We start from the raw sequence: 25,454 nt of genomic DNA, 5'->3' as shown, positions 1-25,454 counted from the left end.
TATGATAAAATGTTAGGATACGATATAGCTAAAATGAGAGAATCCAAGAACGAAAGCTAGTTTAAAAATAATGCATACCTTTTGGATGTGACAATCTAGCATTTACAGCTGCAGCTTCATCACCACAATTGGTTTCATCGCCAGGAATGCATCGTTCTCCGTTTCCTACGACTGCTTCTAAATTGATCAATGGCTCCCGAACAGAAGAATCCAACGACAAGACTACAAAGATCTGATGCTTCTCCGGATCTGATATATAAAGGTATCCATCGGCAGGAGAAACACTCAAGTAGTATTGGTATGCCACTTGTGTAGCACTAAAAAATATTTTTAATAATAAAATACATCACAAAATAATTAATATTAAGAATAAGTTAAAAGACACACCTTAATTGCAAAACTGTATGAACTGTTCCTTCCGGTGTGATTCGTCTAATCAAGTTGAAATCACCTACATACAAACTTCCATCAGGTCCAGAAGCTAGAGCGACAGGAGTTAGTAATTTAGCATCTTTAGCTTTTCCGTTACAATGATCTGGACACGTGAGCGATCTTTGTAATCCAGTTCCCATCACAACTTGCACAGTTCTTGGATATTGCTTCAGATGCAGGGTCGACCCATCGCCTTTTTGAAGAATGCCTTCGTGGAAGTTGTAATGATGATGAATATCCAATCCCCATCCACCAATATCGGATATATCCACGTCGCATCCTTGCAGCGTGGCAGTCTGCGATTCCCAAACTGGTTCTTTGCATCCCTTATGCTGATAACCGATGGAGATCTTTGCTAATGCGACTCCGTATACTTTTTGCTTGTAAACGTTCCGTTTGTTCCATGCAAACGTGTGAGTGAGATTGGGGTCGGCTTCATATGTTTTTTCATGTAGAGAGCCTTCAATCTCAACGCGGACATGCACGTGTGTCAACGAAGGTGGGATGACTTCGTGCGTCAGCTTCATGTGTACTGTACTCAAATATCCAGCAGCTTGAGACGATTGATACATGAGATGCAGATCTGAACCGGGGATCGGTATGGACTCTTGAACAATCTGAAATTTATGATTTGAATCAATTTGGATATGTATGAAGTTTAGAAGCAATATTATATATGTCTTCTTTAAAGTTGTATGTTACATATTGTTTTATCATACTTTTGACTCAGCAAACACTCACAGAATGATTCATAGGTTGATTTTAAAATTAAAAATATATTATGTGATAGCTATTGGAGATATATATTTTTATTTGAGATAAAATTAGGTTATTAAACTCTCAATAGTTGCAAGGAAAACAGTACATGACAAATACACTTTCAGACTTTTTTTTAAGGTTACCTGACGAAACATGCATTTCAATAAGCTCTAGAGACCCTTTGGTAGGAAAAAGTACTGGAGCAAGATATGTTAAGAGCTATTATGGTAAATTTCATTAAAAAAACATACTTGTTAATTACTTCATTTAATTTTTCATATATTTTCTTATTATAGAAAGAGCTTTGATATGCTGCTGTTTTTTTGATTATCAGTTATTTTTTCTTCACATATTTAAATGAAAGAAAATTAATATACTTCAGGATTTTTTTTATCAATTGTGATGCAAAGTAAATTTTAAATTGGGTATCTATACTTTCTATGAACTTTAATGTAATTGTTTCATGTATAATATCAATATAAAAAGGTTTTAGATACCCCTGAAGAAATACTGCAATTAGACCGAACATTGGAATGAAACTCTATGATGAAGTCGTCTATTGGTAAGAGAGAAAAAATGTCATAGCATACCAATTACACGCTATTTTTTTTAAAGGTGAGCATGATATATAATAGATAGTATATGATTTACAACTTGAAGTTTTTCAGGTTAGCTTGAAACTAAACAGTTTATTATTTTTAAAGCAAATTTGTAAGCAATTTAATGGCTAGGTACTGCATATGTATATGTATAAAAATATTTCAAATACCTGTGTTTCGGCGAAGATCAGGCTACGACCAGGTTGACCACCGATAGTATGTGGTGCCCACGTGCCCGCAAGTCTCGGTGAAAGTAATTCATGATCGTGAGCAAGACAAGGTTCAGCGCCACGTGAAAAGATTGATGATGAGAGTCCGAGGAAGCTCCAGAATCCAGAATGATGATTAGGTTGTACTCTATAAAAATAATAAAATGAGTTATACGAGTCATGTGTACAATGTAAAGGTAACGTGATTAGTACAAACCCAGGTTCTGAGCGAATGGAGTCGTCTAGTTCCATATAAACTGGAGGCAATACGACGATCTGGTTCCATGGTGCGAACACAGTACGAATCAGGCGTTTGAACGGTGAACGTTGGAACTGTAGGACTACGGCACCGCCTCCGTTTACAAGGACGTCGAACCTATATTTTTATATAAGGATTATTATATTGCTTTTAAGATGGTTCATGGTGGAGACAGTGCATACGTACCAACCACCCTGACGGGTTAACGTGAAACCGAATCGAGTATCACGATCGACTGATACTCTTATACCGATTATTCCTAGACCTTGCGGCGTTAGCACTTGACCTCTCATCACAGACACTCGGCTGAAACACAACATGGCTTTTTTAAAATTGAGTCGGGATGCTATTCATATTGATGTATCGAAAATAAATTTATAAAAAACGCACATGTTAAGAAAAGTATTTATTATAGGAATGACATGTGTATTTTTTTTTATAAAAAAGTATATATTATAAATTTGGGCTATTCCAGAATAAATCTTTGTTTGATGTATATAAATAAAAAAATGTATACTTGTTCAAAAGTTAGTTACGCATACAATACAATGTTTATTCTGGATTAGTATATATTTTTAGAAAATGATCATAAATGCATTTTTTCTATGAATGAATCAAGATGGAATCAATAGATACTGCTATTCGTTACACTATTATTTTGGTTTTATTTATCAAATTAAATAAAGTAAAAAAAAAACATTTTAATCAATTCTAATATATAAATATATTTTCACTTAATAGTATTAATATTGATCAATGCATAACAATGGGAATAAATCAAATAATCATGCATATAATTGTTTATAACTTGCAGTAAATGTTGAATGAGTTATTATTTGCTAGAATCGTTTGTTAAGGCTATTAAATCACATCTTAAATTTTTATTTATATTTTAATAATCATAAAAAAGCATGTGTTTTATATATATATATATTAATATATTTATTGTGTAAACATAAAAATAATGGGTGCATTATAAGTTCAAAAAGAAGCAAATCAACATATATACATTAGGTATATTAGAATAATTTTCACGAATTTTAGATTTAGATTTATATAAATAAAATAAAATAACGACTTGCTTGCACTTTCAACTGTCGAAATAACACATATAAATAAAATAATCAATAAAATAATTACAACAGTACTTAAGCACCCATATAGCTACAAAGTGCTATTTATATAATATATAAAACATGCATAATATATGTTACAAAATATATTTTTTATTTTTGTATCGATTTACTGCAAGCTACAAGTGCATTTAAATGACAATGTCTATATGTACATGCATTTTATCGTTATTTATGGTATTCTTCTCATTACATGATATCGTGCAGATAGGTGATGCAACATAATAGATAAGTAGATAGTATATGAACTTTACATAATCAAAGTCCTGAAGAGTCTGTTGCATATTATATACAAATTGTATAAAATACATCATGTTATTAACTCCGTAATCCTTCAATCGTTAACGTCTATTCACCATAGTAGATTGTATATATAGATTTAACGAATCCAGAAAGCTTTGTGAAGAGTATAACATATTTCTTAAGAATGAAAAACTGTAGTAAAGGATAATACATATTCTAAATTGAAATGTGATTGTATTTATAGTGATTTAACACTACGAGTCTGAATATCTGACCTTTGTTAATTTAACAATTTTAGATTAATAGCTAAGTACATTAAACAAACATAGATATTGTGTAAGGTAGCAGATTTTGAGTTAATATAATTTTTATAAATAAAATTAAAATAAGTTGAATTTCTTAAGCTCAGCCAGACATAAATTTAAGGCCTCTTAAAAGATGCATGACTGGTAACCTTATTTTTAGTAAAGGGTCGGTTTATAAGAAAATATATCTATAAATTTTGCGCTGCTCGGCCAAATACGCATTACATTTTAATATAGTAACAATTCATTTTTTGAGTAAAATAGCCATTTAAGAAAAAAGTATCAAAAAAAATCGCTACTTACTTTCAAGAATTTAAAAACAATTCCTCGGATACTATATTCGATTCAGAAATCACAGTCAGAGGAATGCTATCACATTCGGGTTACACAATCATCACTTCTTTCTACATTGTATCTATATATATATGTATAATTTAACTATGATATATATATAATATTAAGATAGTGAATGTTATCATCTATTTAATCGTAGTTTTTATTTATGAAATAAAAAATCCGAAATTCTCAAAATCATTATCTTGGGATTCTTTCTATTTTTTAACATTATATTTTAACATATTAATTTATAGCAGATACAGTAATAAAAATACACATGAAAACGATGCACATATGCACCTTTTTGGAAAGTCATAATAAGTATCAGTGAAACCATAGCAATCTATTTTTTTAAAAGACTGCCTACTGACTGCGATTTCTGAAAATACTATAATAGTTTCAGAATTGTTTTTTGATTCGTGAAAAAATCCAATAATGCAAGTTGTTTATTAGTATTATATTATATCTATGGCCTTAAAAATGATGTAGCTCTATAATTGTTAAGTTTACAGAAGGAAAAAACTGTGTGATTTACATTAATTTATTCAAAAAAGATAATAACAAGACCTTATATTGTAGATCTCTGTTGTTTTTAGAGACAAATTTTTCAATTAGATACACCTTATTTACTGATGGGTGATGGAGTATTTGTATATCGGAAATTTACACAAAATTAAAGAAAAAGGTAAAAAAATGTTAAATTAAGTAGAATTCTACATTATTGAGGGTTTCGATTCATGAAATTTTCTATATTGAGTTCTGCGTAGCAGTTAAGCAAAATATAACACTCGATTGAATGTTCTCTTCAGCAATATGGCAGCTCTAATCAAACATGATATTGTTATAGATATGCGAAAACATCCGGTGTAAACGATTTTGCAAATTTCTGCAAACGACACCCTTTGATTGGTCGCCCCGGGCCATTTACAGGGCCGCAGCAAACAAGTCGGCGCAAAATTTAATTTCGGCACGACATTTGACACGATAATGAGCAAGGGGTGGTCGCTGCAGAGCCAAGGTGAAATTGTGGTATTTCCTTCTAAAAACACCCCCGCTTCAATTTCGCCGAGCTGGCAAAAATGTTTGCGAAACTGCCAAAGTCGTGATTGAAAGCTCAATCAACAAGAAGCGGCGCCGAAGCCGAGGTTTTATACAAGATGACAAATTATCGCAGAAACGCCTTTAATTAATTTGGCGGTAAGTTCATTTTTAAGGGCGTGTAATTATACATAATTATTTATTTAATATCTATGCTAGTATATCATGGAGAAAACCATAAAATATTAAAATGGCGTTGTCAAGGTTTTAGGCAAAGACATATATCTAGAGTGCATGGAATTAATTTTATTTGTATGTTATTAACTTAATGACATTAAATATTAACTGAATTAATATATTGTTTTTATGAAAATATGCTCTTGATCTAATTTTTGCTATGCTAAAAACGATAGCTAAAAATCAATATCAGAAATGTCTATTTTTAATATCAGAAATATCTTCTAAGCAAAAAATTAACTTATTGTAATTCATCATCAACTTGATGATGTTATCAAGCAATTAAAAAATAAGTGTTTAAAATTGTTCCTTATGAAACAGGTAAAAGGTTCGGCTACTAGAAACTGCGCTCGTTGGGTGCCGAAAAAATATAATTTTATGACGTAGAATAAAACCAGGATGAAATTGTGTCGTTACTCTCATAAACACCGTTCCAGAAAACTTAGAAACGGGTCATTAAAATAGTTGCATTACTACCCGATAAAATTTTTTTTTTTTGTGAAATGCTGCGAACGTTGAGAATGAAACGAACCATTTCTGTATATATTTGTAAAAAGGCACTTTTAAAGTATGAAACGGAAAAAATACAGCAGTAATTAATCGCTGTCAAAATCTGTTAAATATTAATTTTTATATTTTTCCATATTTTTTCACTATAATCGAGCAAATGAAATTAATTTTATTTCGACAATGTCGGATTGATTTAAAACTATTTTTTTACATCTTGATGGAATGTTGCGAATGTTGAGAATATACAGATCATGTTTGAGTGAATTTTAAAACTTTAAATTATTTGTAAAAGGGCGCTTTCGCATGAAACAGAAAAATACGATTGTAATTAATCATCGGCAAGAACAGTTTATGAACTCTTTGAGTAGTGATTTAATTTGTACACACTTGTCAATTTGTTAGTATTATTATTTTATATTGCTTTACTAAGAGATTATAGAAAAAACGGCGATTCTCAACATTTTATTAATTTTTGTATTAGTGTATTTTATTAATTTTCCATTATTAAATTTTCTTAATATATATTACGAATTTATTATATAATATTCGGGTTTGCAGGTTTTTTCATATCAATACAGAGACTTTAAATATTTTTTATAAAATAATATAAAATATTTTTTTGATATGTTACTTTTTTCATACTCTTTAATTTATTGGTATTTGTATACAGAAATAATTCACATTAATTTTTTTTTTTTATATATTATTTTTCAGTTATAAATATATGTAAATATATAACTATCTGGGATACCTTAAAACAGTGAAGATTAACCACACTACATGTACAGCGATACTTCTCAAAGGGTTAAAAATATTCCATATATTTTCACTACAACAGAGCAAATGTAATAAGTTTATTTTATTTAAATTAAGAAACACAAATTCGTTCTGCTTTTAAAAAGTATATTTTATAATAAAAATAACTGATTTTATTTCGGATGATTTCCGCCATGAAATGTTGAGAAAGTTGAGAATGAAAAGGATCATTTATGTATGAATTTTATATATTTGTCGGAATGAGACATTCTTTATTGTTTAACGCTTGTGCATTATATTTGAGTACATTTTTTGTGAAGTTCATGAGGCTTTCGTATTTATTACATTTTGAAATTCAAAGAAGTTTTGATTAATTGTTCATTAAAGCTGATTTTTCTGTAAGTAAACTTTATTTTATAATTGCGTTTCAGCAAGAGATCTTTCTCCATTTTAATCCATGTAATAAAGAAATTCGTTCCCCGGTGAATTATGGCTATGGCTAAACCCAAAAAGGCATTTAGGTAAAAGTCTTAGAAATATCTTCTAAACTTTCTTTACTTTCGTAACAGCGTTTGACGTTTCACTTCTGCGAGTCACCGCAGCTGCTTGGCGGGTGTGGATGCCGTACACTTTATGTGTTTTTTTGTTTCTTTATTCTTATATCGCTATAATATAATTATTATTAAAACACAATAAGACAAAGTAATTGAATTTATCTGTCAGTTACATAAACTGACAGATAAATTCAAATATGCAACTGGTTCAGCTATATTTAAAAAATATATATGAACGAAAAAAAAGAGAGTCGTTATACATATGAGTTTAAAATTTCATGGCCTTCGTAATTAAAACGAGTTTGAAGCTCCAGAAACTTGTAGTACGGCTCTAAAGTGCCACTCGAGTTAAGGTCCTCTCGGCCGAAACAACGCGAAGGGGGTGAACTCTGTCTTCTTGATGTTAATCTCGAAATTCTGAAATGGGGCTCTTACGTCACAGTATTGCTTTTTTGTATCGGGCGACAGAAAACTTCCGAGAAAGGAAAATGGCGACGGTCGAAAATGGAGGACGCTTATCGAACGCGAGCAATATAAATACGCGTTTTTTATTCGCAAAAAGAAAAATTGTACATATAATACATACAACTTTATATTTTCTAGGGCGCTTTTTCCCGAGATTTATTATCCGTTGTTTAGCCTAGCTATTTCGGGATTTCGTACGCTCGGTAAAGGGTGATGTAATCCCGTATTCTGGAACTATAAGCACAAACGGAGCTCTCCTACGGGAATTCGTTTAGACTTTTCCAGAGGGTTGTTATATTGCGAAATTTAATTTGGAAACAATCGGAAAAATCTGCGGCTTACGCGAGAACGGAAAAATATTTCCATTAAGCTTACAATTAGGACGTACGATTCATATTTATTAAATTGAGTCTAAAAGACTAATCCAGACGTATAACAACAACAAAAATCGACCTATATAAAATTTAATACATACATACATAAGGTGCAATAATCACCTTTTATTTTAATGTATATAACCTGAAAAATCAATGATATTTTTAAATAAAAAAATAATTAAACATACTACTAACAGATATATAATTTTAAGACTTCTTTCAATCAGCATTTCTGAAATATATCAGACCTATTATATAAACTTAGTTTTGAATAAAATTAAAAAAAATACATTCTAAATTATTAGAAATAACATTTTTATTAGATAGTGTACTCATATGTATTGAATCTATAAGAAAGTCATGAATATTAAAAAAAATACTTACCTAAGTAATGTCTGAGAAACTAACTTTACTGGGCTTATTAGAAACAGTAAAGAAACTATATAAAACTGATATTGATTCTAAACGTCACACATGATTTCTACAAATTAACGATTGTTTTATATTGAATCACAAAATATTTTTTTCTTTCAGTAACAAAAAGTATATTTAATAATATATTAAATTTACGTATACTCAATGATTGTGAAAATTTTTCCATATTGTAAGATGTTGTATATATACAAAAAAAAATAAAAAAATGTGGTAGATTGTATTTTTATATATGATATAATGCAATTAGTGATTTAGGTGTACACATCTATCTATGTATATACACATTGATGGTTTTAAGTGTAAATTTCATTATAAACATGCAAGCATGACATGAAGTGATTCACCATATATCTATGTTTGTGTTTTTTTTCTTCATGAAAAAATTTATTGATGAACAATTCAAGCACAATTTACAAAGCTATCTAAAAATTCATTAGTTCCACTAAAACTACACAACTACTGACACATTGCGGTAATAATAGTACTTTTATTGTCATTTTTGTTTTTTTATATATATTTATTTATATCAAACACATTCTAAACACGACATATATAGAGCTTTCAGAGAGAAAAAAAAAATCGGCATACAAATGACCTGTTCATAAAACCGTTTTAATTTGTTGTATATATATTTTTTATGTATAATATAAATCATGCAAGGTGTGAATTATTAAATATTAAAAAAATATTTAAAAGAAATAAATAATAACGCGGATCAACTGCTGCATGTTACTTATGACAATTTACGATTGAGCTTTCCGCTTTTCTTTTTTAGCTATCAATTCGCACGCGCGAGTTTCGACGACCTTCCGGATTCGGCCCTGTCGTCGTCGGTCATCGCCGAGGAGACACGTCGGTCGGGAAGGGGTTATGCGGCGTGAATGTAAGGAGATCAACACAAATGGGTTAACGGGGGTGGGATTGGGGTAGACAGATAAACAAGTGAGACGCAGACAAAGGGAACAGGTTAACGAACAATTACCGAACTCTCATCACCGATGTATGGTCGGACACGACGAACACATTTTTTTTGATAAAAAATCAATGATTAAAGAATAGAGAGAATATGCCCTTATGCTTTGTTTTTCGTGTACTTGCTAGGTTAACGCAGTGCCGTCTTACGCCGAAAACATATCAATAAACTTTATAAATTTAGATATAAACTGTGTATTTATTAAATTTATGAGTACCTAATAGGGCATAGAAATATTTTAGATTATATATTTATGCTATTTTCACAGAAATATATTGAGCTATATTAATTTGATTGTGGTAGAGTTATTCATTTAATGTAAGTTACGACCTTTAATTTTTTCATGTTAATACTAATTTATTATATTAAAGACAGAACAAAAATACTTCCGAGTCGATTGACTGGAATTATAATTAATTCCAATTTCATATTTAATAAAAATTAAATTGATTAGTATACATCGCTTCGCTTTTAATTACATTTACTACTAAACACTAAGTTTGAATTTAAAGGCTGCAACTCGCTGTATAATTAACACCTTGTATGCAGAAGACTGTGTCTACAGTTTTTAGCTGGCCAATCGGCTAATCTCTGTCGTGCGCGTGCTGCGCGTTAACAGTGGAAAACGGAAATCTACATCTTGAATTAATGATCTATTATTAGTATAAAATCTGTCCAGAAATTAAAAATGAAGATATTTGTAAATATTTTTGTCAATTTTTTTTTTATAAATATTTAGTATACTTTACTCTGTAAAGTAACAAAATATTCCTTTAAGCAGACAAAGTTCACATTTTAATTTCCTTGCTAGTTTTCTTGTTTTGATACAATAAAGCTCACAATATTTATTGTTAATTTTCTATTTCAATATGCCAGGGGTTAGCCTAATGTATAACAAGGTAAACAAAATCAAAAATACTAAGTACACAAGTAAGAAAACATTAGACTGTAATCAAAGTCTGTAAATCAGCGACATCTATTTCATTCTTTATAAGCTATCTCAGAAAACCTAATTTTTGATTATCGATCGGAATTATAATTATGTAATAATTACTAAATTTGATCTTTTAGATACGATAGAAATTAAAAAAACCCACTAGTTTTCATATGGAATTCAAACCCAAGTCTTTCAGGTATTAGTAACCGACTATCACTGGTATATCATGTTAGTGTTTCTGTTTAATCAATTTAACATTAATATAGTACAATTTAAATTTGCGAATGTGAAACAAAGTTAAAAATTCTATCAATTCTAATATTAGTCACGGAATTTAATACATTTTTTAAGTTTCTACAAATATAATAAAAATCAAGTCTTTTTATTTCAGGAATTTTCGAGCGCTGAATTTTCAGAATTTAAAATTTAACACAGTAATGTATCTCAATTTATAAATAAAAAATAATTAAATTCAAGTTTATATAATATATATGCTCATTCAATAAAACTGAAATAATTGACTGAAGTTGAGTCCTTAAAATACCATTCATTTTATAAATTTTATTGTCGATTCTGCATCTTTGATTATTATTTTCCTACTAGATTTGCATAAAAAGTAGAGACATAAGAAAATATTTTTTATTTATATAATGGCAATTTAGTCGAAAATCTTATTATAATCTTCATATGAACGTTCAATTCTAGTATTTTGGATTAATTTAAAACCTACATATGCTATATCATATTATGCTTTCTTACTATCAAATTTCGCAAACTTGTAGATGATTCAATGTGCAGAAAGTGGTTACGAAAATCTTGCACTAAATATTACTATTAGTTTCGAGATAATTACGAAAGCTTGGGATGGCTGAGAAGGTGTGCATCAATTGTGCATTAAAAATTAAATGTATCGAATTTCTTCTTAAATGTAATGAAAACAAGATCATGGGCGATTAGTAGCTGATTTAGTACAACAATGTAGTACATTAAAAAATATGATCATGGTCACAGCGTAGCCAGTTAATTATTTGATGGGATTGGAACGGTCGTTATCAAGGCGAACTATGAATTCCACTAAGTACTGCACACAGTTGAAATAAGCGATCGATAGAACACTCTTAAACAATTAAAAGACAATGCCAGACTTTTATGTTGTCCATTTTTCAGATGTCCTAGAAATTGTGTTTCATTATGACAATGGCAAAACATCTGTTTTTATGGTGGTAATAGATTAAAAATCTTTTATATATTTTTCGATAATTTCGACAATTGTACAAAGGGAGAAAATGAAATATATAAAACAATCGTTTGAATATTGAAAACACACATTAAAAAGTTTCTAGGATCATAACGATCGTCGTTAGCATTTATTTGCTATTATTACGGGCAATGAAATATTGTTGTTTATTACCAATGGAAATTAACAAAAATCGATCATATGTTCCAATGAATATATTAGTTTATAAATTAAAGCTATTTAATTTGGACGGCACTCTATACTTGCAAGTGGATAAGCTGCGAGCGATATTCTCTTCTCTTTCTAACACAAGAATTTTTCATATGTGTATTTTATTAAAAAAACTCTCTATTTCTTTAGTCATTGCAAAAAATTAACAAACAAATAAGCCAGTTATTTTTTTTTATATAGCCGCGGTTTTTTTGTGTTGTGTATTTTGTTTTTTTGTTGTGTGTGTGTTTGTGTTTTATATAGGAGGATTGGTAATATATATATATATCAAGCACGTGGACGAGACAAACAAATGGGGACAAATACAGACAATGAATAACAAAAATGAGAACGAGTGCGCGATACATAGCAATGGCGAGCTGGGAACGTAGTGCGAAGCAGCGCGTACGCGTTTTTTTAATTATTTATTTTTGTCGAAAAATACGCGCCATTTGTTTGTGAGAAAACACAAAACACACAAGTGAAAACAAAATAAGGAAACGATAAAAAACAAAATAACAAATATTCGGCCGTACGCGTGGCTTCGCGCGTGAACGGTGTGAGGTGACGAACAATTAAAGAATTACGTATAACAAACTAATGCGAGACATACACATACTTTACATACACATACAAAGAAATGAATCGACAAAAAAAAACAAAATTGTCTTTATTTTTGAGAAAAAATAAAATAAAAACAAAAATAAAGAATTGATAAATATATAAATATAAAAACGTAGGACAGGGGTAAGACGAAGCTTTTTTTAATAAATATTTTTTTTTGTAAAACAAGCTGCGGCAATTTAGGCCGTCAAATAAATAAACGAAACAACTGAGAGCAACACAGAAAATAATAAGAGACGAATACAGAAAACAGAGATGTCGATAACGGGCATTTGGGGGTTTTGTTGGCGGCGACTTACCACGGTGTAAAGGAATTCCAGAACTCGCTAGGAGTGGCGGACACACGGCGGCACGGGGACACAGAAACACAGGACAGATTACTACACAAATAGCTACGGCGGGTCCCGGGGGTGGAGCACCCCGGGGGCCCGCGCTTACTTCTCCTGGTGTCGTCTCACATTCGCACCCACATGTCAACATACACACACAGCCGTTAGAGAAAAACAAAACACCTCATTACAAAAATTTATCATATGTTACACAAAAAATAAAAATAATAAAAAAAAACAAAAAAAAACAATGGGGATGAATGGTTGTCAATGGGTATCGACCAAAATATATATAATAATATATAATATATATATATATAATAAACTTACTGTACAAGCTCATGACAGACACAAGTAGCAAATAACTATATAGACGCCACAAATACATATTATATATATATATAAACAAAAAGAAAAAATATATAAAAGACGTCACAATAAAATAAATAAATATGGATCGTCTGTAAATGTGAGCGAAAACTTGTGTCTACCGTGGCTCGTGTTCGACGAGGCCAACGTACATAAATCTTTAATTATTCGATATTTAGATGATACGCTTACATTTCGTCGTCAACAATAACAATAAAAAAACAAAAATAAAAACATAAAATAAAATCGAATAATACAAAAAAAATTTAATCGACAGCGGAAAGTGCGTGCAAGCGTAAATCACTTATTTATTCATTATTATTATTATTATTATTATTTTTAAAATAAATCTATGATTCTCCATCCGGTGTGAGAGAGAAACGGACGCGTGTATGCATTTAATTATTTTATAAATTATTTATTATATTTATATAATATAATATATAACCAATGTGGTGTGTGAAACAGATAGGTGAGACAGACAAAAAAGGTTATAGACGCACACAAGGGATAAACATTAGACAATACACAAACATCCCGGAGCAACGGAGCGGACGTGAATATTTTACGGCGTCACGTGATACCGTAAAACAAGGCACGCTCGCGTTCCGCGTCCGGAACGGGACGGGGAGGGACTCAGGGACGAGACCGGTCATTTTTCTGGGGGTGGGTTCATTATATCAAGGGTTGGTACGCGTCGTGCTTGTCCTATCGAATCGAGCGCCGATGCAAATCGATCACCTTTTTATTCATATTTTTTCTTATAAAAAACAAAAATCAAACACAATCCGAAAAACAAACGCAAAAACCATTAAAAACTTAACTAATCGTCTCGATTTTTTATTCGTTGTTGTTGAGAAGAAATAAATAAAATGGTATGGCGATACGAGGACTTACCTCTCGGTGTACTCGTCGGCGTGCGCGTAGGACTGTACCGAGTTTTCCTCGATCAAAAACTTGACCCTCTGATAGAAGGAGGCCGTTACCGACGGTGGTTGCTTCCTCAGGAGTACGTCCGCTGGGTCGTTGGAGGCCAAACACATAATGTTCTCTTTGCAGGCGTTTCGAGAACAACATTCCGCGTCTGAACAGTCAGCTGTGCCATCTGATGTGGAATCACGACACCAAATATTCGATTTTAGATTAAAGTTGACCCAATTTGTGTATTATTATACATAAAAACAACTAATTCAAGCAGAGGTATCTTACAGCTTACAAGCTCTGCCAAAAATGGACGTATACTAGACTTTCAAAATGCCATGTAATAATTAACCGCTTTGCAGGCTTCACGTCGAGATAGATGTCCGGCTCATTTGACAGCTATATCGACGACGGAAAACATATTATTTTAAAACGCTAAAATAAATATTTTACTAATATAGTGACTAAAAATATTTTTAAATATCTTAAAGATCACAGAAATACAAAATTTCAACTTAATCACAAAGAAAAGGGTGCAATGATATTTTAAGTGTATTATAGGTATTACTTATATTGCATATTATATTATTAATTTATATGACAGTTTCGTTAATTAAGCAGATCTAAAAACTATCTTTTGTAATATATCATGATATACTCGAAAGAATTGTAGCATCTATAATTACTATTTATCAGGCGCGTACGGTGAGATACATTCCCTTTCGCTCGCTCGCGTGCTAAGTGACGAGAGTGAGTGAAAAGGAGTGAGAAATAGTAGTTTCCAAAAATTATATTTAAAAGAGATGTAAATTTTATTTAATACATATTTTTATATTATTTTATTTTTATTGTTATTAATTAAAAAAAATCTATGTAAAAATTAGTCAATTTTAAATCGATTTAAAATTAGTCAATTTTACTTTTTTTGTGTTATTTACGCAGTAAAATAAGGGAGGGGTCTATTTGTGAGCATTGCGTTAATGACTATTTATATATTAATGTTATAAAATATAATTGTTCTACATATTCTATAGTAACGAAACAATTTTGAAAGTCAAGTATACGATCTACTTAAAATTAAGAATAATACTTATCCTACTATTTATTTTAAAGTATATATTATATTTGTGATAAATTCTAAATTTCAGATTTAGAACTTTAAATGACTAATGATTCTACATCATTTTTCAGATTTATATTTTTTTTGAAAATGTATTTAAAAGACGAACCTTGATCGTTGTCGATGTGATCGTCACATTCTAGTTCCAGGGGTATCGAACAATCGGTTCCAGCCCACCCTCGATTGCAAACGCATCTGTACTCGTCCGATTCTAAGCTGCATTGTCCATGACGAGAGCATCCATTTTCGCAACCAGCTGAAAGGTATTATTAATGTTACATAAGTCCACATGTATTTAAAGTGTATATATGTATATTTAACTATGTAGTAGTTGTTAAGGCCAAGAATAAAGAAGGTTATTGGATCATAAGTGCGCGGTCGGAATCGGCGTCATCCTTTTCCGACCGCATAATAAATGCGCTTGACTTTAATTTCACTACCTTGTAAATATTACATATATATAGTCGTATGACGGTGTCATATATAACCGCAAGTTTTAAAAAATAATGGACCATTGTTATGGAACATTATGAATTAACGGAATACACCGATGTGCTTTGTATTTGTAAGATATAAAAAGGTGTTTCTTAAAAAAATAGTCAGCATATAAAAGTTGCCGGTACGTGTGGGATTATCCGAAGAGTTCAAAGTTTTCCTCTGAACCTTCGCAATTACGCGTACGTATGTAGGTATGCGCAGCGCGTAATCTTTTCGCGATTAAATATGTAAGACTTCGTCGTGCAAAGTTGCGAATGCATTTGCAAAAGAAAATTACAAGTGAACATTTTCCCGGTGCGCTAGAGCGAGACGGTTATATCGGAGAATTTCCCTAACGTGCGACGTATCTGCAAGGGAAAATCTTTACTTTTGTTTGGTGGGGTTGGAGACGCGGTGGTAGTATCTCCTCGGACCTTCATGAATACAGATACAGAATGAGTTTAAAATTGTACAGTTTCCTTTTATAAATTAAAATAATTAGTTTAGTAAACTATTATCAAATTATTTCAGATTAAAAATGTATGTATCAGATAACAAAAAAAAAATAAAAGTAAACTGCATAAAAATGCGTCATAGAAAACAATACAATTAGTATTTATTAATAATATTCGCCGTTGAACGACGACGAGTGGTAGTACGCAAGAGTCACCAATCACCAATTGCGCGAGATTATGAGTGCATAACACGAATTTATAATATGGAATATGGAATGATATATTCATAAAATGTTTAATATACAACATAAACAATTATGAGTAAAATATTACAATTTTATTATTATTAATTATAATAAAAACAGCGAAATAATACGATACTCTACATTGTTTTTTTATAAAAAAATAAAGCACATATTTTCTTAGCTCCACGATTTACATGAGCGTTTTTTCCGCCAACCATGTACGCTTCGACCGTTACGGAGCTTTGTAATTAATACCGCAAAAAATCTAACTCATTCGTTCACAGAGCGATTTCCTCAACTATATGTGGGTTAAAAGGTTGTAGGTAAAAAAATATTTAAAAAAAACCCCTCCGCGAACTAATAACGTCTAAGGGCGCGGCCCTTTGATGTTCTCGAATCTAGTTTAGCCCCGGCAGCATTTGCATCATCCCCCGTTTTATTATGATGCCGCGGAAACTTTTAGTCTCTTTATAATCGCTTTTCTCTTTGGCATCCATCCCGTTAACCGAAACCTGCAACGAACGTTGCGGTGGGAAACTCAAAGAACACCTAAGGCTTTTGCTCTTGCTCCGGCTTCCTTTTCATTCCGGCTGCTAAGAGAATAAAATAAAGATTTAAAACGAACAATAAAAGTATAACACATAGTATACACTCATACATATACAAGATTTCAGGTGAAAAGATGCCTTTTTGCGACAGGAAATTGCGACATAGCCTTTAGGGGCCTCTGTGGAAAGATCCAAAGATTCGATACTAAGTCTATATATAAAGTTGCGCCGAAAATGTGTTCTCTATTGATGTCTTACCTGTGTACATTGCTACGAAATGAAATGCGAATATCTCTGATATTTTTTTTTATATATGTACATATATAAATACACCACTTTTCGTAATCATAAAGAATTTAAGATTTATTCTTAATCCTTAGTTGGATTTCTCGGAATTTAAGAGTATGTCTATATTGCTAAATTTTTAAATAGCAAATTGACCGTCAGATTTCGTAGTAAAAATGCCACATCATCCATAATTTAGTTTAAGTAAAAAAAATATATTAATTTTATTCGGCAATAAGGTTATTGACAAGACGAATTTAATAATCTGTCGGTTATAACCAATCATCAGTTCAAAGATTAAAAAAAATCGAAATGGTTACAATAAATTAGGATAAAAATAACTTGGTTAATATTGAGTGATATTACGAATGGGCTTATGTAGATTTGTGAAGCGGATATATGCAGTTATATACCTGAAAAAATGCTGGACTGTTTTGGGTTGAGGAAAAGCGACGCTTTTTAATGAGAGTAAAATAAATTTATGTCGTGCTCTATGTTCGTCATCAAGATGGCGAAAGATATAGTAAAAAATGTCCCCATGCAGCTGTGCAAGATCCAGAGAGAAAAATAATAAAGGAGTGCTTCGTATATTCCGGATCGGAAGGTATTATACTCTGAATTATATTATTTTTATTAAAAATTCACCATAATATTTATATCGTGCAACTATTTATATTGCATGCTACCAGGGATTAATTCTCGTGAAAATAGCGTAGGGAAATGATTCTAGCGATATATATGTAGTTCAACAGGAACAACCATTTCGCCCGGTGCACATATACATGGCTTGTTTATTCGACACGAAATATCGTAAGACAGTAATGGGCTTACGGCCAACAAACTTCTGAATTCTATCAGAGTTGCACGACGCCCGCGGTCCTTTCGCCGTCTAGGTACCATGGTACCTACATGTTTTGTGCCCCTTTTGTGTGTCCGGGCAATTTGCTCCCGGGACGACGCTGATAACTTACTTACGGGGCAATTTTGTGCAAATTTGGACTTAGTGACCATGCATTGGAGGCAGTGAGCAGAGGGTAAAGTTTGCAGAAACGAATGAGATTGGAGACTAACAAGTTTCGGCGGTAATGATACCCTGCGCTGATTCAAGACGGTTCCTTAACCGATACTACTAATATGTCGTACTTGCTTTACAATTGCAACATTTACGTTATATCCCTAAATTATTAAATAAATTATCAGTATTTATAGCTCATCTTTAGCTACAAGTTCCTGACATTATATTATAAATTGACTAGAAAATAATCGAGGTGTAAATATATTTTTCTAAAGTGAAGAAAAAGAATATTCAAGATACATTTACATGTAATATGTGTTATATTTTATTTATTTTGCTGTCACACCTCTCTTGGAAAATATCCAATAACCCACGCTTTCAAAGATTCCAGCCTAAATTTCGGTTTATTTCAGTCCCTTTAAATTATCTAGTTTTTTTGCTTTTCTAATCATCAAAGGTATAATTTAATGAGTTTCAGATGCATTTCTGCAACACTTGTTCACACTCTTTAAATTATTCTTGTTGAAAAAAACTTAAAAGCAATCTTAAAAAATTGAATTTATTTAAAGTACAGAAATTTAAGGGTTAATTGTATCTGTAAAGATGTTGGAATTTAATTTTTTGCTGATTATTTATAATTAGTGTTTATGTAAATAGTGAAAAGAGGATTATTCTTAATGTATGTACTTACGCAGCGTGCAGTGTTTTCCGTTCCATCCTTGAGAGCACACGCAAGTTCCATTCTTGCACTGTCCATGAGCTGCGCAGCGTTCATCGCAGGACTTTTGCTCACAACGAGTTCCTGTCCATCCTGAAGCACACTGACATCTTCCTTGGGCGCACCATCCATGAGATCCGCAATCCAATCCGCATGCAGCTAAAAGAACATCGAAATCAGCGAATGCAGATCTTTTAAATGCATCATATATGATTATAAGTACCTTGAGAGCAGTCGCTTCCAGTCCAATGATTCTCACAGATACACTTTCCACTATCTAAGTCGTAAGTGCCATGTTGAGAGCAGCTCGGCAGACATTGATACACTTGATGATCCACTTCCGAGCAAGCTTCGCCCCGCCACCCTGCCTTGCAGTAGCAATGTCCAGCCACGCAAGCTCCGTGGGCCGAACAATCTGGCTCCGGACAATCGGCTGAAAGCGAACGAAATATATTTTAATCAAAATTAAACTTGAATATTTTAGGCCGAAAGTTGAGCGCGCCGCGCTAACGTCATTACAGGTTTTGCGGCGAAGTTTGCCCGAGAAACTTCAAGTTTCGAGAGGCGTAAGCGTACACGGCACTCGAATAGATACTTCTCAATTCAGCGCACAAATCGATAGACGTTTTCAGAACAAATTAAGAGTTTGCGTTGCCTTCGTAGAAGGAAGACGAAGAAAAAAAACATTCAATGGAAAGCATTAGCAGCCCAGCGGATATTGCTATCAAGACTTGCGAGGGAATAGTTCTAATTAGTTTCTCACGTGACCGGAGATGGAGCGATAGAAAAAAATATGTACAAGTCACACGCTTGTTTTCCCGGGAACAGGTTGCGGTAGATACTCTTCGATACTGCGGCCTGGTTTGGGTCTAGGGGGTGGCGTCGATGATAGGCAAGTTTTTCGTGGCTAAACTTGCTTGATCGATCGCGTCGTTACTCGTTTGATTGATGAGTTTTTCTCGGAAACATTAATCGGATATAGGAGTTTTTTATTGATGAATTTTATAGATTTTATAGATGGAATGTATTTTTTTACTAATGTCTACAAATTTTAGTTGTTATTATTGTCTCCACAATGTGAAACTGCTGACGCATCTAGATTAATTGCAAACAATTTTATTTATGGTCGAGAGACTGAGAGTTTGAAGTAATTGTAACAATATGCTATAGAATAAATGACTAGGTTTTCATAATCATAAAACTATTAACTCAGCTTTGTCATAGCTTTTATTTAAATTTTTGTAGTTTTTTTTCGTCTTCAATTTTTTTTTGTATTCAGAAAATATGTTTATTTGTTAGTTACTACGTCATGATTAAATAATCTAATTTTGCTTCAAACGCTTTATTAAAATTAAACATGATAATTACTGTTGTCTTAGCACATTGTGTTTAATATTTAATTAATTTAAATGTAAACACAAATCAGTCAAATATAATAGATTTCAATGACCTACATATTTACATATAAGCTGAGACTAATAGCAAAAAATTAACAACCTCTAATGACAACAAATGTCTGTAACAGTGTTGCAGCAAAATAATTTATTTGTGTACAAAAATAAAGTATAAAATGAAGAGAATATTAGATCCATCAGAATCTGTGAATAAGTTAAAATGTTGTACGTGCCACCTCTTGCACGCGTGCTTTAGGTTCGTCATCCCTGATCTAGGAGAGTTGGAACTTTGTGGTCAAACACCCAAAGATAAATTAATAAATCAGAAAAAGTTTGGAGAGAAGAAGTTTCAGTTTCGCATGACTTCTTGGAGCAAAGCAAGGGAACTTGTCAGTTCTTATACTGCTAAATTAACTCATGAAAAAATTAATAGTCTTTGTCTAGGGAAGTTTTATCACACCTCTGTTTTCAACAGATATTAACTTCAGAACATTTTGAGGAATAAAAAAAATAATTTTTAACACTTGATTAACTCAAAACCGAAACAATTTTATAAAAATTGATTTTTTGATTTGGTGAGATGGAATAAGATTTTAAAAAACGATAAAAAAATTATTATATTGTATAAATATGATTGCAATAAGTTATTCAAAGTACTACCTGTTGTACTACCCCTAATATATATGAAATGTCTATATATTTTGTTTTTAAGAAATTGCCATTGAACAAAAAACACGATTGATCATTTGTAGTTTTAGAATTAACTACAAGATAACAAACTTATCAAATTTTTATGAAAATAAATTTGCAAATGTGTGAGTATAATTAATTTGGGGTTATAAATTCTTTTAAAAATATTTTATTTGTTCTACAGATTTTTCTATTATTTTAGTCATTACAATTGCTTAAAAAATAGTATTAATAAAAGTCAACTTTTTCAAGCGAAAAAATAAGGTTAATCTTTTACATTAACCCAATATTTATCACTTGGACACACCACAGTAAAAGGTCAGTAGGGGTTAAAGTAGTATAAAGGGAAAGATTCGTTAAAATCTGTATACTTACGTTCGTCGCAGGCTTCGCCCTTCCACCCTCTGTTACAGCGGCAAGTACCTTCGATGCAGCGACCCTTGCCACCACAGTCTGCGGGTAAACAATCTTCTTTGGGCACATCGCATTCTGGTCCTTTCCATCCATCTTCGCAGTGGCACACCCCACCGCCGTATTGTCCATGTCCAGAACAAAGCACAGGACATACGCCTAAAGAAAATGTAGCTTACCATTAATCTGTGGAATACTTCAATAGGGACACATTCACAGAGCTATAACTTACTTTTGGAACAATCTGTGCCTTGAAAACCGTCTATACAATCGCATTTGCCTAGATAGCAGGAACCACGTCCGGAACAGTCATTCGGACACGAATTGCTAATTCCTTCTGCTTCTGATACTATAAGCTCAACACTATGGGGTTGAAGTTCGTCGTTATACACTGACAAAAACCACCGACCGGTATCTAAATATTGTAAAAGGCTAACGTTGACCATCATGCTCTCGGGAATAGCGGATCTCTTAGCTATGATGTGTTCGTCAATTTCGAATTGAAGATCTATAGTTGGACGAGGTTTGGCAACGTGGAACTCTTCTAACGGTTCATCATCTTCTTCTTCTTCTAAAGAATCAGAGTTAGGTCTACGAGATGGGATATAGAAAGGTCCTCTTTGTTCCCCGTCAGATAAAATCCTATCAGTTCCTTCGTAGTTCTTCAAGATGGTATTCAAAACGTCAGCATTGGCGTTCTGCTGCCGGGATTGAATGTCCTTATTTATACTGTGCGATTCTTCTACGTCGCGTCTTCTTCTCAGTCTATGATCCACCCTGCCGCCTCTTACGAACTCTACAAAGTCGTATTGGGTGACACTAGGTGCTACGTTTCTTCTGCCGTACACGGCAAAATTGGCACCCCACGGCAGGGTGAAATTGAGTCTTACGTAAGCTGGTTGCTTGTTCCGGAATTCGGAATTCCAGAATTGGAAGGGCGGTATAGTTGCTGAATGCAGGACGTCAAAGTCCCTAAGCTCGAGCGTAGGCGGCCAGTGCTGCGCTTGCGTTTGTTGCTGTGGTAAATGAGGAACTGAAAGCGTCGTCGCAGCACGTTCTGCAGCAAATGTTGCTGCTGATTCTATATAAATAAAAACTATATATAATAATGAAAGATTATCATTATAACGTTGCAAAGATTAGGACTCACCTTCTGTTGGTGATTGAGTAGACATTGAGTCTTGAGTCATCTGGTCATGCGTCACAGCCTTCACATCTTGGACCAGTATACAATTTGTTGAATCCACGTTGGGTTTCATTGAAGATAGAGCTAAAATAATAATAAAATTGTTATAAAGCACCCTTTCAGACCTTTTTTAATTGAGATAAATATTTAAGCTAAGTCAAAACGAGGGTTAATTGAAAGCATGTTTATTTTTCCAGGCGTAAGCACTCATTTTCTCCCTGTTTACGAGAGAGATTACATAGATTGAATATTTTTTTTTAAATAGTTCACGTGGTAAAAAATTAAAACTGCGATTAATCACTGCCAGTCAGGGAAATAAATATATCACGTCCATTGTGTATGCAATGAAAGAACACATTATGTACTGATACCTTCCAGTTGATTCACGCCTTATTCGATGATAGCCATCGATGGGGCGGTTAGAATTATTGCAAATTATTTACCGCCTTGTGTTAGGAAATTGGAATCGTGCTTAAGTGCAATTAGTTATATTAGATATTTATTTTATATAAATTTTAAATAGTATAAAATAATATAATGGAAATTGTATGTAATATATTGTATTATATATGTTTACCGGCGGGTAGGTTATATTTATATGTAATATAAACAGACGAAGGTATATGGGCGCATCTGTTGCCGAATAATATATGAATGAATAAAGGTATTTCAGTAACCATATATTTACTAGAAAATATAGCAATTTTACTGATATAGAAATGTTAACTGACACAATTTTATTGTAATTTACATATAAAAATACTACAAATTTCATTATGGATTTATACCAAAAGTTTTTTATAAACTTACCGAAAGTTTATTGTGCATTTTTTTGACATACAGATTGACACTTAAAATGATTCAAATTATATACATAAAAATAATTTTTATATTTTTTTGCGGTTAAGATGGCTTTAAAATATTTTTGAGTTATTTTTTTAATTGCCCAATAACTGTGTTATATACATATATTAAATTATTTTTAAAAGACAATAATTATTACTCACTTGCAAAATAGGCGAGCATAGAAGCCAAGGCGACAGCCAGCAGGATCAATGCTATCGAAAAACACTTCCAAGAGCATCGATGCTGGCATCGTTTATCGATGTGAAACCTAGATGGCGAATAGGGGGCGCAGTGTGCCGCAGAAGGGCGGGCTCGCAGGGGAAAAGCGGGCACCCCTAGGGCTCCGCCACCACCTCCGCCTCCGCCACCGCCCAGCGTGCCCATGCCGCCTTGTAGCTGGGAAGGAGTCAACCTGAAATATAAAAAAAACAACAGTCCAATTAAAATCTGATACAAATTAAAAAAAATAAGTCTTAATTATAATACTCTATATATCTCTTTTAAAAATAGTATGATTTAGTATATATAGATATGATTTATCTTTATTATATGTAGCAGAAAACCAAGAAAGTAAAAAAAAAAAATATTTTAGTTATAATATTTTTAATAATAATATTAAAAATATTTTTAAATACTTATCCCGGTGGTCAAAATAATGGACAAAAATTTGGTTTCCAATTTGATTAAACTTTTGCTTTTAATATATCAGTCAGAACGTAAGCGGCCAAAATTAATATTAGATGTTCAGGATTTATATGAAATGGTTAGAATTTAAATTGCACTGATAGTTAGCATAATTATATATGGTGTTTTAGAGGCAATTTGTTTGGTTGGGATCACAACATTGTCAGTTTGCAGCACATTTGTGCTTTCCACCGCCGTTCTGTCGTTATTCCCGCTTCATTCGTCGCTCTGAATACCCTCGTGTCACATACAATTAAATAGATTCGTTGAGTTATTTATGGTTCAAAGGTATTCAAAGTTCTGATCAACGCTCGCTCGGTTGCGACCGAAATATTTTATGAGATATTTCTAAAATAAATAATTTATTGCCTATTTATATTTATAAATATTATATTATTTTTTTAAATTTTAATGCTGATCCTCCAATAATTTTATTCTGACCAAATTCTTTTTTTATTCTCACCATTTGATATTTATGACATTTATTATTTTAATTCTGACACCAAAAATATCAATATTTATTATTTATTTTATTATATTTAGATTTTTTTATATCACAGGTAGGATTTGCTATAAAATAATAACTGTCAAACAGTGGTTAAAGAGTTATATTTTGGAGTGTAATAAACATCACTCGCGATATTTTTTCAGGCTATTAAGTAGTAATTTACTTATAAACATAATGGATATTTTTCGGAAAAATAAATGAGAAAAAAGCTCCATTTAAAAAAATAATTCTATTGATTCAGACCCACATAATTTATGAATTATTTGCTTAATTACGATGTTAAAATTAATTTAAAATGATTAAGTACTTATGGTATATGATGAGTGATACATACAAGTCTAGAATTGCATTAAAAGAAAAATAATGACAATTGGCCGGAAAAACTATTAGAAAATATTTAATATCATTATTGCAAGCAAGGTCATTAAATTCATTAAAAATCGATTAGAAAAAGAAACGGCTATCAATGGATTTTTCTACATAAACCGCAGTGTTCATCTGTAAGAATATAACAGGTAGAATTGAAAATCAACATCAATAAATTATATAAAAAATACATTGATAAAATTAAAAATAAATAAATGTATTAATCTGCCCCACTGTTTTGCTTACAGCTATATGTAAA

General features: G+C 31.9%; 1 protein-coding gene across 4 annotated transcripts in view; it reads right to left on the bottom strand.

Annotated features, from left to right (window-relative positions):
- Positions 1–25,454, bottom strand: part of Ten-a (Teneurin-a transmembrane protein) — a 115,781-nt gene that overhangs the window by 5,807 nt on the left and 84,520 nt on the right. Inside the window, exons 2-15 of one of the 4 annotated variants that reach the window (XM_088191619.1) lie at positions 23,799–24,049; positions 22,756–22,875; positions 21,838–22,686; positions 21,570–21,764; positions 19,334–19,543; positions 19,084–19,269; positions 15,477–15,623; positions 14,224–14,431; positions 12,928–12,954; positions 2,445–2,564; positions 2,217–2,375; positions 1,961–2,147; positions 388–1,049; positions 79–317 (exon numbers count right to left, since the gene is read on the bottom strand). In XM_088191619.1, coding sequence (XP_088047745.1) covers positions 79–317; positions 388–1,049; positions 1,961–2,147; positions 2,217–2,375; positions 2,445–2,564; positions 12,928–12,954; positions 14,224–14,431; positions 15,477–15,623; positions 19,084–19,269; positions 19,334–19,543; positions 21,570–21,764; positions 21,838–22,686; positions 22,756–22,875; positions 23,799–24,049 — 3,560 coding nt within the window. Of the gene's footprint in view, positions 1–78; positions 318–387; positions 1,050–1,960; positions 2,376–2,444; positions 2,565–12,927; positions 12,955–14,223; positions 14,432–15,476; positions 15,624–19,083; positions 19,270–19,333; positions 19,544–21,569; positions 21,765–21,837; positions 22,687–22,755; positions 22,876–23,798; positions 24,050–25,454 lie in introns of all 4 variants that reach the window. The other 3 variants (XM_088191616.1, XM_088191620.1, XM_088191618.1) reach the window with 3 other exon arrangements.

Source organism: Plectrocnemia conspersa, unplaced genomic scaffold, assembly GCF_051122295.1.
Source record: "Plectrocnemia conspersa isolate PC_06_02 unplaced genomic scaffold, ASM5112229v1 ptg000009l, whole genome shotgun sequence".
NCBI classification, from domain to species: Eukaryota; Metazoa; Arthropoda; class Insecta; order Trichoptera; family Polycentropodidae; genus Plectrocnemia; species Plectrocnemia conspersa.
This window is presented reverse-complemented; position numbering and strand designations above follow the sequence as displayed.